The 14357-nt window shown below is 39.8% G+C and overlaps 4 protein-coding genes and 1 pseudogene across 4 annotated transcripts; 1 reads left to right on the plus strand and 4 right to left on the minus strand.

Moving 5' to 3' along the window:
• Nucleotides 1-3516, plus strand: LOC133708547 (F-box only protein 6). Its single transcript, XM_062134025.1, has 2 exons — nt 1-283; nt 1943-3516. Exons 1-2 carry the CDS (start codon nt 144-146, stop codon nt 3186-3188), a joined length of 1386 nt encoding a protein of 461 aa, XP_061990009.1. The 5' UTR covers nt 1-143; the 3' UTR covers nt 3189-3516.
• Nucleotides 3517-3567: 51 nt separating this feature from the next.
• On the minus strand, nt 3568-5577 carry LOC133708546 (geraniol 8-hydroxylase-like). The gene is made up of 2 exons (XM_062134024.1): nt 4580-5577; nt 3568-4419 (listed from the first exon to the last, which is right to left on the minus strand). The coding sequence occupies exons 1-2, from the start codon at nt 5477-5479 to the stop codon at nt 3808-3810; spliced, it is 1512 nt and encodes a 503-aa protein (XP_061990008.1). The 5' UTR covers nt 5480-5577; the 3' UTR covers nt 3568-3807.
• A 503-nt stretch (nt 5578-6080) lies between these two features.
• Nucleotides 6081-8472, minus strand: LOC133711192 (geraniol 8-hydroxylase-like; annotated as a pseudogene).
• A 278-nt stretch (nt 8473-8750) lies between these two features.
• On the minus strand, nt 8751-9888 carry LOC133712549 (uncharacterized). The gene is made up of 3 exons (XM_062138646.1): nt 9729-9888; nt 9482-9638; nt 8751-9034 (listed from the first exon to the last, which is right to left on the minus strand). The coding sequence occupies exons 1-3, from the start codon at nt 9729-9731 to the stop codon at nt 8988-8990; spliced, it is 207 nt and encodes a 68-aa protein (XP_061994630.1). The 5' UTR covers nt 9732-9888; the 3' UTR covers nt 8751-8987.
• Nucleotides 9889-11300: 1412 nt separating this feature from the next.
• On the minus strand, nt 11301-13804 carry LOC133710378 (uncharacterized). Its single transcript, XM_062136436.1, has 2 exons — nt 13605-13804; nt 11301-13111 (listed from the first exon to the last, which is right to left on the minus strand). The coding sequence occupies exon 2, from the start codon at nt 13005-13007 to the stop codon at nt 11859-11861; it is 1149 nt and encodes a 382-aa protein (XP_061992420.1). The 5' UTR covers nt 13008-13111; nt 13605-13804; the 3' UTR covers nt 11301-11858.
• Between the last annotated feature and the right edge of the window lie 553 nt (nt 13805-14357).

Genomic DNA, 14357 nt, shown 5'->3' on the forward strand with positions numbered 1-14357 from the left:
GAGTAGAAGTAGAAATGGGGTGGGGATAGGGAAGAGAGGGGGGGGCTCTGGGTTTTGGAGTCGATGGTGTTTATATAATTTGGAGTTTCGGGTTTTGTTTGTTTGGGGTATCGGGTTTCACGATTGGCGAGGGGGAAGGTCGCATGGAAGGACTGGTCATGCTGAGGCAGCTCATCGGTCAGCTTCAGGAGTTCGTTCAATTCCACGGCTCTCCACCTCAACCTCATCTTCAGCAGCAGCAGCTTCCGCTACTCAACCACCACCACCACCACCACCACCGCAGGTGTGGATCCAAAACTGCCTCTTCAATCTTTGATTTTCTGCTTCTGCCGCCGTTGGATGGCTTGACTTTGTTCTATCTCTGATTATTATTACAAAAGTTTATTGCTTGCTTTGAATTTCCGGCGGAATTTGGTTTTGCTTGCCAAGTTATAGTTTGTAGGGTTTTGCTATTTCAGTCATATGTCTTACTGCTATGTTCTAACTTATTCCTTTGGAACTAAATTTATGAGCTTTATCGAATTGTCTGGCCTCTGGAAATTCATTGGGTTTTTTTTTTTTCAGTTCTGTTTCATCTTTTTGAGTATTTAGAAAGCTTGCTGTGACTGTCCAGCTGGAGATGAGATGAAATTCGATGCTGTTCTTAGATAGGTCTAGTTGTTAACACTGGACCTATGATTCTGGTCATTTCTGTTTTGGGGCTAGTGGATTGGGTTTACCAAGGCAAATCAGAGCTAGGTCTCGAAACTTGAATAATCTTAGTATATATATTTGAATGAAAAGATCGTAGAGGGAGATTTCAGGAAGGTAGACCACCAGCTAAACAGTCTTGCTTGAGTTAGTCATGCTAAGTTATGTGATATCCATTGATTTGGGCAAATCAATAATAACCAGTAGATATGACGTACAGACTGCATTGTTGGTTCCCTTTATGTCTACAAATGAGGCATTAACACAGAACCCGCGTCTATGTATTGCAGGCCTTGTGACTTTTCAGATTTCAATAAGCTGCCGAGTCTTTTTCCAGATAGAATTTGATGTAGGACGGTGGCTCACCTGGGCATGCCCTAGAAAGATAACTTTTTGATTATATTTGTGTCTGATTGACTTCAATTCTTGAAAATTGGCTAATTGGATCTGTGCCTTCTATGAAGTTTGGTAAACTTCCCACAAGCAAGGCAATCTGAAAGTTTATTGACTTTATCTTCTACTTCAACAGAACCCCGCAGGGCCTCTGGGGAAAAACATCATATTTCAGTATTCCTTTGAGAAATTGTTAAATGTGCATTCACTTGTTGTCCCAGTTTGTTTACTCCATGACTGATCTTCGTGGAAAATTACTATAACTATTGAATTAAGTTTTCTTGGGGTGAAGCCTTCAAAACATCTGAATGTCATAGGTCTTACCTAATACTACCCTCCTTTTTTTCAAGTTAGGCTCATAAAGCTTTTTTTATCTCTTATTTCATGTCAACTGCATACTCTTTAAGTATAAGTTTGCTTCTTTTCAGTACTTATTGCGCATTGCTTAACTAATCTATGAAAAGCCGGATGAGGTTATTTTCCAAGGCTCTATAGCTGCAGAAAGTTACTTCAAGTAATTTTAACCTGTTCAGTAGCAAGTAGACTTGAAGTAATTCTTTAAGAACAGAAAATAATATACCATTACCATGTAGTAATGCTCTCCACCCTCTCACAGATTGTCCTTTTCTTTTTAAGTAATAACCCAGATTGGTTTAGTTGGACATGTTTAAACTCAGTGGTTCAGAACTTGGTATAATGTATCTTTTGCTTGCTTTTACGTATTTCATTGGCCTTCATCTGTTTGTACTTTTTAGCATCACTTTTTATTTAATTTGTTTGTGCCAGTTTTGCTTATTCTTTCACAGTATGGTTCCTCAAATATGGAGACATGATTAACTTTTGGTCACTTTTTACTCAGGTGGTGCTCCTCTATTGTTGATGATAGTTCTGTAGATGATTACTACAGTTTTATGATGGCAGCTGGAAAATCTGGAAGTGTCAGGATGCTAGAACCTTCCAAGCCTCCTCCTAGTAAGAGATCTCGTAAGGAGCGAGCCCGGGGTAAATCATCAGGAACGACAAATACCACTGAGCCTATGGAACAACATATTTGGAAAGATTTCCCGGAAGACCTTTATGAAGCTGTCATTGCAAGGCTTCCAATTGCCACATTTTTCCGTTTTCGTTCTGTTTGCAGGAAATGGAATTCATTGCTGGACTCTGAAAGTTTCTCTCAGCAGTGTGCAGAGATCCCACAAGCTAATCCATGGTTTTACACCATCACTCATGAAAACGTGAATTCTGGGGCCATGTATGACCCTTCCTTGAAGAAGTGGCACCATCCCACGATTTCTTCTCTGCCAACAAAGCTGATCGTCTTGCCAGTGGCTTCAGCAGGTGGCCTGGTTTGCTTTCTTGATATTGGTAATAGAAACTTCTACATGTGTAACCCTCTGAATCAATCTTTTAAAGAGTTGCCAGCCAGGTCAGTTAAGGTCTGGTCTCGTATTGCTGTGGGGATGACTCTGAATGGGAGTTCTACCAGTGGGGGCTACAAGATCATGTGGGTGGGTTGTGATGGTGAGTATGAAGTTTATGACTCACTAAGGAACTCTTGGACTAGCCCTGGAAGCATGCCATCAAGTGTTAAGCTTCCACTATCCCTGAATTTCCGATCGCAGGCTGTTACAATTGATAGCACACTTTACTACATGCGGTCAGACCCTGAAGGAATTGTGTCATATGATATGGTCACTGGGGTTTGGAAGCAGTTTATAATTCCCACACCGCTGCATCTGGCTGATCACACACTTGCTGAATGTGGAGGCCGGATCATGCTGGTGGGATTGTTGTCAAAGAATGCTGCTACGTGCGTATGCATTTGGGAGCTGCAGAAAATGACACTTTTGTGGAAGGAGGTTGACAGAATGCCAAATATATGGTGCTTGGAGTTTTACGGCAAGCACGTTAGGATGACTTGCCTGGGTAACAAAGGCTTACTCATGTTGTCCTTGAGGTCGAGACAAATGAACCGCTTGGTTACTTACAATGTTTCGAGCAGGGAATGGCTTAAGGTTCCTGGTTGCGTGGTGCCACATGGGAGGAAGCGGCAATGGATTGCATGTGGCACTTCATTTCATCCATGCCTGACTGCTGTGGCTTGAATCATCTTTCTCTGTTTCTGGTGGCTTTCAGCATGTCAAGAATGGGAATGAATTTTCAATCACAATGGGGTATATCATGGTTGGTTGCAAGCTTTAACTGCCAACTTGTTTCCAGCCAAGTTTCATTATTGTCGTTTTAATGTAGACAATTTTATGGATCATATCATTTCATCATTTTCTTCCGTGTACAACCTTAAACAATTTCCTTTGAATTCTGAAGACAGTTTAAAATGCCCTATTGTGAATTCAGCTAAGCTAAATTTGTTCCAATAGGTGTTTGTTAGTTTGTTACTGGTTGAAGTGAAATAAAATCCTGTACTCTAATGTATATTGTTTGCAGGTGTATTTAAATGTCTAATGACAATAATCACATCACAACTTCCTGCTTAATTAGATTGAAGTCTTATTTATTGTTATGGAATCACTTCATCTTGGTATATGTTGCATTAACGTACAGACTTTTTACCAGGAACTGCAATATGGGCATTATCCGAAGTTTGATGCCATAAAATATACAGTTTTTCGTTTATCCTATTGAACTAGAAGTTACCAATCAGGAGTATCCGCTGCAAACAACATCAATTCCATTGAACTTAACAAAATATATTGTGGAAAGCAATTATAACTTGTTGGGCACAGCTCTAAGAGGCTGAGCCATCTGTAAGGTGATGCCAAACTTCTCCTCCATGTTCATAGTCTCAGGGACAACTCCTTCTTTAAGCTTCCAATCAAAGCAGTTAATAAGAGACCCCAACATCAACTGCAACATTCTCATTGCTAAAGGCAACCCCGGACATATTCTTCTCCCACCACCAAATGGAATAAGCTCAAAGTTTCTTCCAATAACATCAATCTCATTCTCCAACCCCAAGAACCTCTCCGGCTTAAAACAGTCGGGGTTATCCCAAGTGTCGGGGTCTCTTCCTATGGCCCAAACATTGACTAGAACTTGTGCCCCCTTCGGGATAATGTACCCTCCGATTTCTACATCTGATTCAGCTTTTCGTGGAAGAAGCAAGGGAGCTACTGGGTGCAACCGAACCGTTTCTTTGATTACTGCTTGTAAGTAAGGGAGCTGAGCAACGTCAGATTCCTCAACTTGTTTCCCTTTTTCAATCACTTCCTCAAGCTCAGCTTGAGCTTTCGACATGGCTTCTGGGTTGCGTAGTAGTTCAGCCATTGCCCACTCCATAGTGGCTGAAGTTGTATCCGTGCCTACAATAAATAGATCCTATATTGGATCCATAATTTCAACACTCAAATATTCTTTAATGATGAACAGAAACAAAAGACGACAACAGTCATCATTGTCAAACGAGCTCTAGCATTATTAAAAAATGGAAGTAATCAAGAACAACAGAGAAGACTAGGACATAAATAGAGAGACTAACCAGAATGAAATGTTCAATTTGTGTCTCGTCCATATCCTCATTTCCCTCTTCACTGATGTTTATAAGGATATCCAACATATCATTACTTGTGACATATTGTTTCTCTTTTCTTGATTCCAACCTTTGATCGATCATGCCTTTGAAGTAGACCACAGTTTCCAGGATATATTTGGTCAAGCGCCGCCTTATTCCTTGGGGGTCAAGCTTCCTAAGCAAAGGAAAAAAGTCCACCAAGTTTGGTTTCCCCACATCTTCCATCATACCCCTAATATTGTCTTTGAACTTCCTAGCCGTCTCGCTACTCGGGTCAGCTAGATCAACCGAGAAGATAGTCCGGGACAAAAGATTCAGCGTAGTTGCGAAAGCAGCCCTTCCGATGTCGACTGCATTACCCGCCCTCATGCTTTCATCAACATCATCAATGAGCTGTTGCACCTTCACGCGCCGGTTGTCTTTGTTGGCATCCAAAACTTTGGTGGCAAACAAATAGGAGTTGCATATTCTGCGAAGGTTTCTCCATTTTGGTGACACAGGTAGCCAGGGCAAGCTGTACTCGCAGTGATTGCAGGCGTGGACACCATCTGGGAGGTTTCGGTTGCAGAGGATTTGGTCATGGGTTTGGAGGATATCTTTGGCTAGAGTTGGTGAGGAAAATACAACTGTAGTTACTTGGCCAAGTTGTAAACTGATTATGGGGCCGGAGCGTTTGGAAAGCTTAGTGAGGGAGTGGTGGGGTTTGTCTCCGAGCTCAAGGAGATTTCCGATAAGTGGAAATGGCTTTGGTCCTGGTGGAAGAAGCCTCTTGGGTATGGCTTTGCTTTTTCTTGCAAATGAAAGCAAGGCTCGGCTGAAGATCCAGGCAAAGCCAAGACATAAGAGCATGAAGCTCAAGAACTCCATTTCTTATCTCTAACTGTATTGGGCGTGAGTCATGCCATGTAATTAGGATTGTGAATATTTGTGTATTATTAGGATTATTCTGTTGTAATTAGTTTCCTAATAGGTCTTGATGTATCTTGTATATATACTCCGTTCTTGAAGAAGGTAAATAACATATTAGAAAATCCCAAATCTCTTGTTCCTTTGTTCTACTTGATTAACTGCACTAATTAGTAAGTACCCATCCTTTGTATAAATGGATGGACAATGTAGCGTTTCAACTATGTGGCACATAATTTTGAAAGGGACTGATGGTTACTGTTAGGTTGCTTGTGGTAGAGGTCACCAGTCACCAGTTTTTATTTATTTATGGACTTGTCCCCACTTTAGGCACTCCAATTTTGATTTCCCAAGATCAATGGTGGAATACGCCAGTAATAATATGCGGCACGGTTATAATTGATAATGAATTAGACAACAGTGTTCACTTAAGGGATAATTTTTAACAACGGTGAGAAATAAGAGAATCTCAATCACATGTGCTAAATTCAAATATTGAAATTATAGGTTTATAACTCTGCATTTAATCTATGCTGTCTAATTTACTTGTCCATTACAGTTATATCCCTTAGATGATCATGATTCACGAATTAAAGTCACAAGTCTCATTTAGGCGGAGCTTAAGAAAACTGAAGAGCCTTGCAAGGCCAGTGTTTCAAAATCACCTACAATGCCATCTCTTGTATCATTTCATCTTTAGAGAATGAGATATTGGAACTTCTCTTCTGGCTACAGATAGATTGTTACTCTTAGGCATCAGGTTAAACTCTTATTTATTCTTATTCCTATTCTGTCGAGTTTAATGGTGCATTAACAGACAGACTTTCTACCATAAACTAGAACATATGGCATTGTCCGGAATTTGCAGTCGATTAATTATCAGAGTGAATTAGAAGTTGCCAGGTGATCAGACAATGAAAGGCTTTAAGAAGAGTTGCTCGATCTGCACTGCGGTTACAACATTAACTCCATTTAAATTGATATGAATTGTATAAAGGGATTATGACTTGTTGGGCACAGCTCTAAGAGGCTGAACCATTCTTAAGTTGATGCCAAACTTCTCCTCCATGTTCATAGTCTTTGGTACAAGTGTACAAGTGTACAACCGTACAACACCATCTTCGAGCTTCCATTCAAAGCAGTTAATGAGCAACCCTAATATCAAGTGTAACATTCTCAATGCCAAAGGCAACCCTAATAAGCTCAAATTAAAGTTTCTTCCCATAACATCAATTTCATTCTCCAACCCCAAGAACCTCTCCGGCTTAAAATAGCCGGGGCTATCCCAAGTGCCAGGGTCTCTTCCTATGGCCCAAACATTGACAAGAACTTGTGCACCCTTCGGGAATATGTAACCTCCAATTTCTACTTCTGATTCATCTTTTCATGGAATAAGCAATGGTGCTACTGGGTGCAACCGAAACGTTTCTTTGATTGCAACCGAAACGTTTCTTTGATTATTGCTTGCAAATAAGGGAACCGTGCAATGTCAGATTCCTCGACTATGTTCCATTTTCCTATCCAATCATTTCCTCAATCTCAGCTTGAGCTTTCAACATTACTTCTGGGTTGCGTAGTAGCTCAGCCATTGCCCACTCTATAGTGGCTGAAGTTGTATCTGTGCCAGCAACAAATAGATCCTATATATATTTGAATTCGCAATTCAAGTCAAACAGATTATTAATGAACAAAAACCAAAAAATGACCACCCTCATCATCACAATTAATCAAGCCGAAGCAAGTAAGAGTACACTGACGAAATTGTACTTTCTTTTATTCACTGTATGAACTTAGAAATATTGAAGAAATTAAGTAATCAAGAACAAAAGATCGAGAAGAGTAACCACAATCAAATGTTGGACTTGTGTCTTGTCCAAATCCTCATTTCTCTCTGGATCTTCACTGATGCATGTTTAAACGGGTATCCAACATGTCATTTGCTGTCATGATATACTACTCATGCCCTCTTCTTCTTGAGTCCAACCTTTGATTGATCAGGTGGTCGAAGTAGACCACCGTTTTCTGGAAATAATTGGCCAGGCGCCGCCTTATGCCTTGGGGGTTAAGCTTCCTGAGCACAGGAGAAAAGTCTGCCAAGTTTGGTTTCCCTACATCCTCCATTATACCCCAAACATTGTCCTTGAACTTTTTAGAAGCCTCACTACTCGGGTCAGCTAATTAAATCGATGGAGAAGATAGTCCTAGACAAGAGATTGAGCACGCTTGTGAAAGCAGCTCTTCCAATATCCATTGCCTCACCAGCCCTCATGCTTTCATCAACATCATCAATGAGCTGTTGCACTTTTACGCGCCGGCTAGCTTTGTTGGCATCTAAAACTTTTGCTGCAAACAAATGGGAATTGCATATTCTGCGAAGATTTCTCCATCTTGGTGATACTGGATTACTGGTAGCCAGGGCAAGCTGTACTCACCGTGATTGCAGGCGTGGACACCATCTGGGACGGTTTGGTTGCAAAATATTTGGTCATGGGTTCAGAGCATGGTCTTTGGCTAGAATGGATGAGGAAACTACAACTGTGGTTATTTGGCCTAGATGCAAACTGATTATAGGGCCAGGGCCAGGGCCATAGCGTCGGGAAAGCTTGGTCAAAGAAAGATGGCGTTTTCCTCCGAGCTCAAAAAGATTTCTGACAAATGGAAATGGCTTTGGTCCGGGTGGAGAAGCTCTCTGGGTATGGCTCTGCTTCTTCTTATATCCAGGCTAAGCCAAGATATAAGAGTATGGAGCTCAAGAGATCCATATCTCATCTCTACTGCAGTAGTTAGCACTTAGCACGTACAGGGCCTTTATAAGAATCGATCGATGATCGATGTAGCCTTCCTAAGATGTGGCGCATAAGTTTGAAATGGACTAATGGTTACTGTTAGGTTGCTTGTGATAGAGGTCTTCAGTTTGTATTTATGCTCCCCCATCCAGTCACTTCAAATGTCATTACAACACTATCTGCATAATTGATACCGAATGGGGAGCTACTAGCCTTGGGCGGAGCTTGATCTAAGGGCTTGGCAAGGCCAATGGTTCACAATGCCCATCTCTCTTGTATCAATTTATGTTTAGAGAGTTGAGGGATTAGCATGCACTTCTCAATTCGCAATCAACCCTATTTCACTGTTATACCTATTCATGATCCCGAAAGTATGGGACTAATCAAACGAGAAACAAAAAGAATCTGAAGCATGCATTGAAATTTATAGGTAAGAGAACATAATATTGTTGAAAAATTTAATAGATAAATGTATTAGATAGGAAGGGGGTAGTTTATTATTTAAACTTACTTCGTTTTCACAAGGTCTACACAGACCTTAACAAGATAGAAACCACAGCTTGTAGTACATTCTTGTATATCAGTTACCGGCTAAACAAAAAGAAAAAGTAAAATGACAATGATTCGATCTAACACCATCTCTTTCATAACTTAGAAACCTCAGCAGAAGCAGCAGGCTCAATTTAGGCCATGCCTCCAGTGGTAGCTGTCCTGATGATCTGAAACAGAGCTGGAAAAAAAAAAAAAAAAAAAAAACATACAAAAGAAGAGTCAGACACAGCACAAAACCACAAAAGACATTCCGACCTTTACATTCATGCAACTAGAACCAGAAGTAAGAAATCGTGCAATCTTGGCAAATGCCGGTGGATGCATCATAAGATGTAGATCAACAAAACAAGCATTTACATGGCAACAAAATCCTATCTAAATTAAGGATCATTAGAATCAACCCAAAAAATTGGGCAATCAGGATTATAATTTTGTCAAAACGGAACGAGCATTGTAAATTGAACGGCAATGGGCAACAACAACACACAAGTGGTTCCAAATGCATTACAGCTCGGTATCAAATTATTATTCCCCTTTCGAGTTTCACAAAATTCCATGGCCAAACAAAGCAAATCCCTTTGTAGATTAATCTCGAGCTTCAAATTGAAGATAAAAAAAAACTTACATGAGCCAACAACAACGAAGATGAAGAAGCCGAGGAGAATAGGGCCGACGGGATAATCCTTGCCCTTCTTGGCGGTCGTCTCCGGCACGGCGCCTCTCTTGGTGATGTTCTTCTCGAACCTCTCCACCTTCCTATCAGCCAGTCGCCTCGAAGTCGTCTGCACATTCATTCAATCAATCAACCTCTAAATTACCAGATCTGAATTCCACAAAACCGAAAAATTGATCGGATCTGAAAAATATTTTACCATTGTTGTTGTTGTTGCGGTTGAGGAGAAAAGAGTGCGTCGCAGGTGATCAGGCCCTTCCTTGTTCTTCTTCTTCTTTCAGGCGAGTTTGAAGTTTGAACTTTCTCGCCCTTATTTTTCGCTATCGCAAACTCTTGCTTGAAGGAGCTCCGATTGTGATTTCGGGGTTTTATGTAAGGCGTTTTTTTTTTTTTTTTTTTTTTTTAAGTGAATGATAGCGTCACCCACCCTCGGCGTCACGGACTTGAATGATTGGTCAAACCACGTCGTTCGGGACACGCGTTAGATTGTGACTGGGTGTTGGTACCCTCGTTGGACAATCTCCCGGGGAGTTTTAAATGGGTTGACCTGGAGATCGGGGACGGTACCGCGTAGAGAAAGTGGGTCCCGCGGCCGTTTCCTTGGGGAGTTGTTGTGGGGCTGTCCATGTGGCAATAGATTTTATTACTGTTCTTCTTTTGGTCGGATTATTTTTCAAAAATGTTATTAAGAAAATACCTAATTATGATTAAGACCGTATCTAACTTTTTAAGAAAAATCTTAATATCATTAATTCATTGTTTATAATCTATTCAAAAAAAAAAAAAATTCATTATTTCTGATAACAATTTACTTCCATTTGAGTGTATATTAGAAAAAAAAAAATTTTCACATTATGACTTGTAGGGAATTCACATCATCAATTTGATTATATGGTAAAAAAAAAAAATGAATTGTAATCTCTGGCGTAGTTTTGGTCTCTAGAAAGTATTCCATAGAAATGAATTACTTATATACTTTTAGATTTTGACGATATGTCCACTTTTGTACTTATTTCTTACCTAATTATTAACCGAAGTCGTGTACTGAAATTTTTTGTGTTATCTATAATACTATAATACGAGTGAAATAATTCTCAAATCACATTACAAATTTTTAAATTAATTTTCCTTACACTTTCAGGATTTGATGACGAGTTATAATAAATATTCTTTTAGATTCTCCGAGTGTATAATAAAAAGAAATGAACAATAAATATGAAGGTTGTAAAGAAAGAACAAATATGATGCTAAGTCCATGTCCCTAAGGTAAGAAAACAAAACAAATATGATGCTTCTCTTATGTTATTAAAATGTTAATTAGTGGGAAACAGAAACTTAGTGGGTTACAGTGTTACTAACCTCATAAATTAAAGCCAGTTAAATCCCTTCAAAGGTACCAAACAAAACAAGGGCCTCGATTATTATAAACCTAAATTAAAGGCAAACTTGATGGGTTGCTAACTCTTGCTTTTATTTTGTCCTGTGTTTTGGCAAGTTGATAAAACAATGGACGGAATGGTTAGGAAGTATGCGTGTTTGTAACTCTTTCATATTTAATAGAATCTCCTTTTCATTTGGCCAAAAAAAAGACACCATACTTCTGTAGTTGGGTCCATTCGTCCTTATCCAGGATCATTGTTGCCCAGAAATTCTCCTATCACCAATTCACCAGCACAAAACCAAATCATTTCAGAACTGATACTGAATCATTGAATCCACAATATCTGCCACTATCTGTAAGTTCAGAACTAACAAGATTGTCACATTCCACTCAAATAATAAGAACCTGTAATTTCATAATATTGATGCTAAAATGTATTGCACAACAAAGTCTAAAGACATTGAATCACTTTTCATTGAATCTTAAACCAAGTCAAGAATTTCATCGACATGCAACAACACACTGACTGAAAAACCAGCCAGCTTTGTTACAGCTGAAGCATGCTCCACTCTATCATCTTGATTTGTTTTCCCAATATCTTCCACAATTCCTATTCTCTAAGTGACTCAAATTTTCTACCATCTCTAAGTAATAGTAAACTCAACATGATTCACTACATTTACAGTCTTAACTCTCTCATATATCATAATCACATGGTCTAACAGATTATCTATTACCTGGAGAAGTTCCAGGCCTAATTAGTAAGGTACACGATGAGAAACCGAAACATCTTGTTTCTTGGAATCTCCTCATGACCATAGGAACAGTTGGCGAAACCCAGTATTGAAACAGCCACCTTCACCCGACTCAAAATTAGCTTGTTTAGATTCAGAGCCGAAATGCTATTGCAGCTCCCCAACAAGCTCCCCAGCCACATTCATGCTACAGCTACAGGATATCATTATCCCTCCTTCTGCTGGCATCAAAGTCCTTCTTTCTTCTGGCATCAAACCTCTTCTTTCTTTCATCGTCATTCAGATCCCGAGTGAAACTCTCTCTAGCTCTTGCTAGAGTCTCCTCATCTATATTGCATTTCCTCCCTTTCTTAGATGCTCGCTTTTCCTCATTTGAGGCTTTGGCAGGTTTAGAAGGGCGAGCAGCTCTGGCAGATCCCTGCAGGTCTACCCTTGCAGCTTTGGCAGCTTGAGAAGCACCAGCAGCTCTTGAAAATGGAACCCAGATTACACTCTTTTCCATAAGTGACACTTGACTGATAAAACCTGTCTCTCCAACATTTTCAGAGGCTGGAGTACTCCTTCCTGTATAAAATGGGGTGGTTGACTTTGAACCACATATGGCTGGTGGAACTATCTCTACTGCCTGAAATAGTTTATTACAATTCGGGCAAAAAATATTACACCTGAGATACTTTCCTGAATACTCGAATCGCATCCTGCATTTTGGACACTCACTCCAAAAGCTTTTGGGTATTGGTTCGACAGAAGCAGGAGTGGAAGAGGGAGCTGCCCGTTTGGTAGCCGTCTGAGCCTTTGCATTGGATGCTCTACCTTTTGTTGTTGTACCAGTGGCCCCATGCAAACCCTGACCTGCAGTTGAAACTTTCTGGTGTGCAGAACCATTGTCCCCCTGTGAACCTTGCGCAGTTGAAACTTTCTGGTGTTCTACCTTTTGGTGCACAAAAACATTCCTCCTCCTGTCATATGCTACTCTCTTAGTTTTATCAGACAACAAATCCCATGCCTCCTTAAGTAGGTTGAATGCTCCATCTGCCCCTACAAACTTATTCTTATCAGGGTGAAGACTAAGAGCTAGTTTTCTATACTGTTTCTTCACTGTCTCATCATCTGCTTCTGGATCCACACCAATTATGCCATACCAATCAGCTTCCCCACGTATCTTGTTCTCTGCACACATATATACATCAAGTGTCGCCAGAAGTTGCTGAATACCGTCAATCCCTGGATACAAGGATTGAGCCTTCAATGCAAATTTCTTTGCACCCATTAGATCCTTTTCACCGAACTTCCTCTCTGCAATCTCTTTTGCCCTGATGCCCTCATCTTTATTACACTCCATGTTCCTATACTTTCTTCTTCTTCTTCTTCTTCTTCTTCTTCTTCTCTACTCTACAACAATGCTGCCACTAATTCTTCAACCGAAATTGCCCAGTAGTACAAATTCTATTAGAACCAACAACAGTATCAGAAAATCGCCATGGAAGTCGCATGCAAACATAATGATACAGCAAGAAATGCATAACAACAATGTACTCAATTCCAATTCAAGAAATGAGCCCAACCTAATTAGAAAGCAAGCAAAGCTATTGCAATATACTCTTATTGCCACCATCCAACCACAACTACAGCACTCCTTGAAGCCCATTCTTGATGATTCATGACTCTTGTTTCACAGAGATACTCAGATGCAATAACAGAGAAATAAAATCACAGAGAATTCAAACCATGCAACCACAGTATAAGCAAAACATTGTTCAAGCACATTTCTTTGAAATTTCTGAGTCTATTCTTTCAACACATACAAACGCATAAACAAAATCACAGAGAAGCAACATCAATGTGCATAAGCATAACCCAACTCAGAGAAATGAACAATCACCATATTTTTACTGATACCAACACTTAAAAATGGGATATGGCCATGGGTTTTACTCACCTTGTTCTACAAACTCTGTGGACTGAGAAATTTGAATTGAATCGGTAAGAGAGCCACCATGAACAGAAAGACCTTCTTCTTCACCAGTGTTTCTATGGCCTCCCTATTTGTAACCCCCAAAAACTGAAAAAGAACTGGTCACAGCCTTAGACAGGAAGCAGAACCCAATAGCACAATGACATGGGTTGGTCTTCTTTTTTTCCCAGAGTCAAAGAATCTTTGAGACTTAACCCTAATTACCCAACAAATTTATATATGGGAGATTGGGAAGTTGGTGAAATTTACTACTGGGGTAGTTGGTTTACTCTCCGGAGTAAAGCCCACTTTAATCGTAATTGTTACTCTAATTAAAAGGGTTGGTCACGGTGTGCTCATAAAACCAACAATTACATTACCCATCTCTTTTCCCAATTTTGAAATTTAGCCAATTTAACTCATAAAATATATTTTCGTAATTTTGGGGCACAAGTCGTGCATGTAGAGTTCTCGTGCACTTAAGACTCACATGCCGGGATTTGTATGTCTATATATGTCGATTATTTGCTTCAGTCAATGTTGATCTTTTTCGTTAATTTATCGTTTGATCATGCATGTAGATTTCAGATCCTTTTAGAATTCATGTGTACTTTGGATTAGGATTCGGGTGTAAAGAGACGTGTTTCTATATTTTTTGGCATGTAGAGTTTTCGTGCATGCAAAATTCAATGTGTTCAATTTTACCCAATTTGATCACTACATTTATTTCATTGATTA

The sequence above is a fragment of the Rosa rugosa genome, chromosome 5 (genome assembly GCF_958449725.1).
Source record: "Rosa rugosa chromosome 5, drRosRugo1.1, whole genome shotgun sequence".
Taxonomy (NCBI): Eukaryota; Viridiplantae; Streptophyta; class Magnoliopsida; order Rosales; family Rosaceae; genus Rosa; species Rosa rugosa.

Excerpts from the sequence above, each read along its gene's own strand:
- LOC133712549 (XM_062138646.1), bottom strand. Across the intron at positions 9,035-9,481 it reads CTTCGTTGTTGTTGGCTCAT|CTCTGTTTCAGATCATCAGG; the intron begins GTAAGTTTTTTT and ends TTTTTTTTCCAG.
- LOC133710378 (XM_062136436.1), bottom strand. The coding sequence starts at position 13,007 with ATGGAGTGTAATAAAGATGAGGGCATCAGGGCAAAAGAGATTGCAGAG.
- LOC133708547 (XM_062134025.1), top strand. The coding sequence starts at position 144 with ATGGAAGGACTGGTCATGCTGAGGCAGCTCATCGGTCAGCTTCAGGAG. Across the intron at positions 284-1,942 it reads CACCACCACCACCACCGCAG|GTGGTGCTCCTCTATTGTTG; the intron begins GTGTGGATCCAA and ends CTTTTTACTCAG.
- LOC133708546 (XM_062134024.1), bottom strand. The coding sequence starts at position 5,479 with ATGGAGTTCTTGAGCTTCATGCTCTTATGTCTTGGCTTTGCCTGGATC. Across the intron at positions 4,420-4,579 it reads AAATTGAACATTTCATTCTG|GATCTATTTATTGTAGGCAC; the intron begins GTTAGTCTCTCT and ends GATCCAATATAG.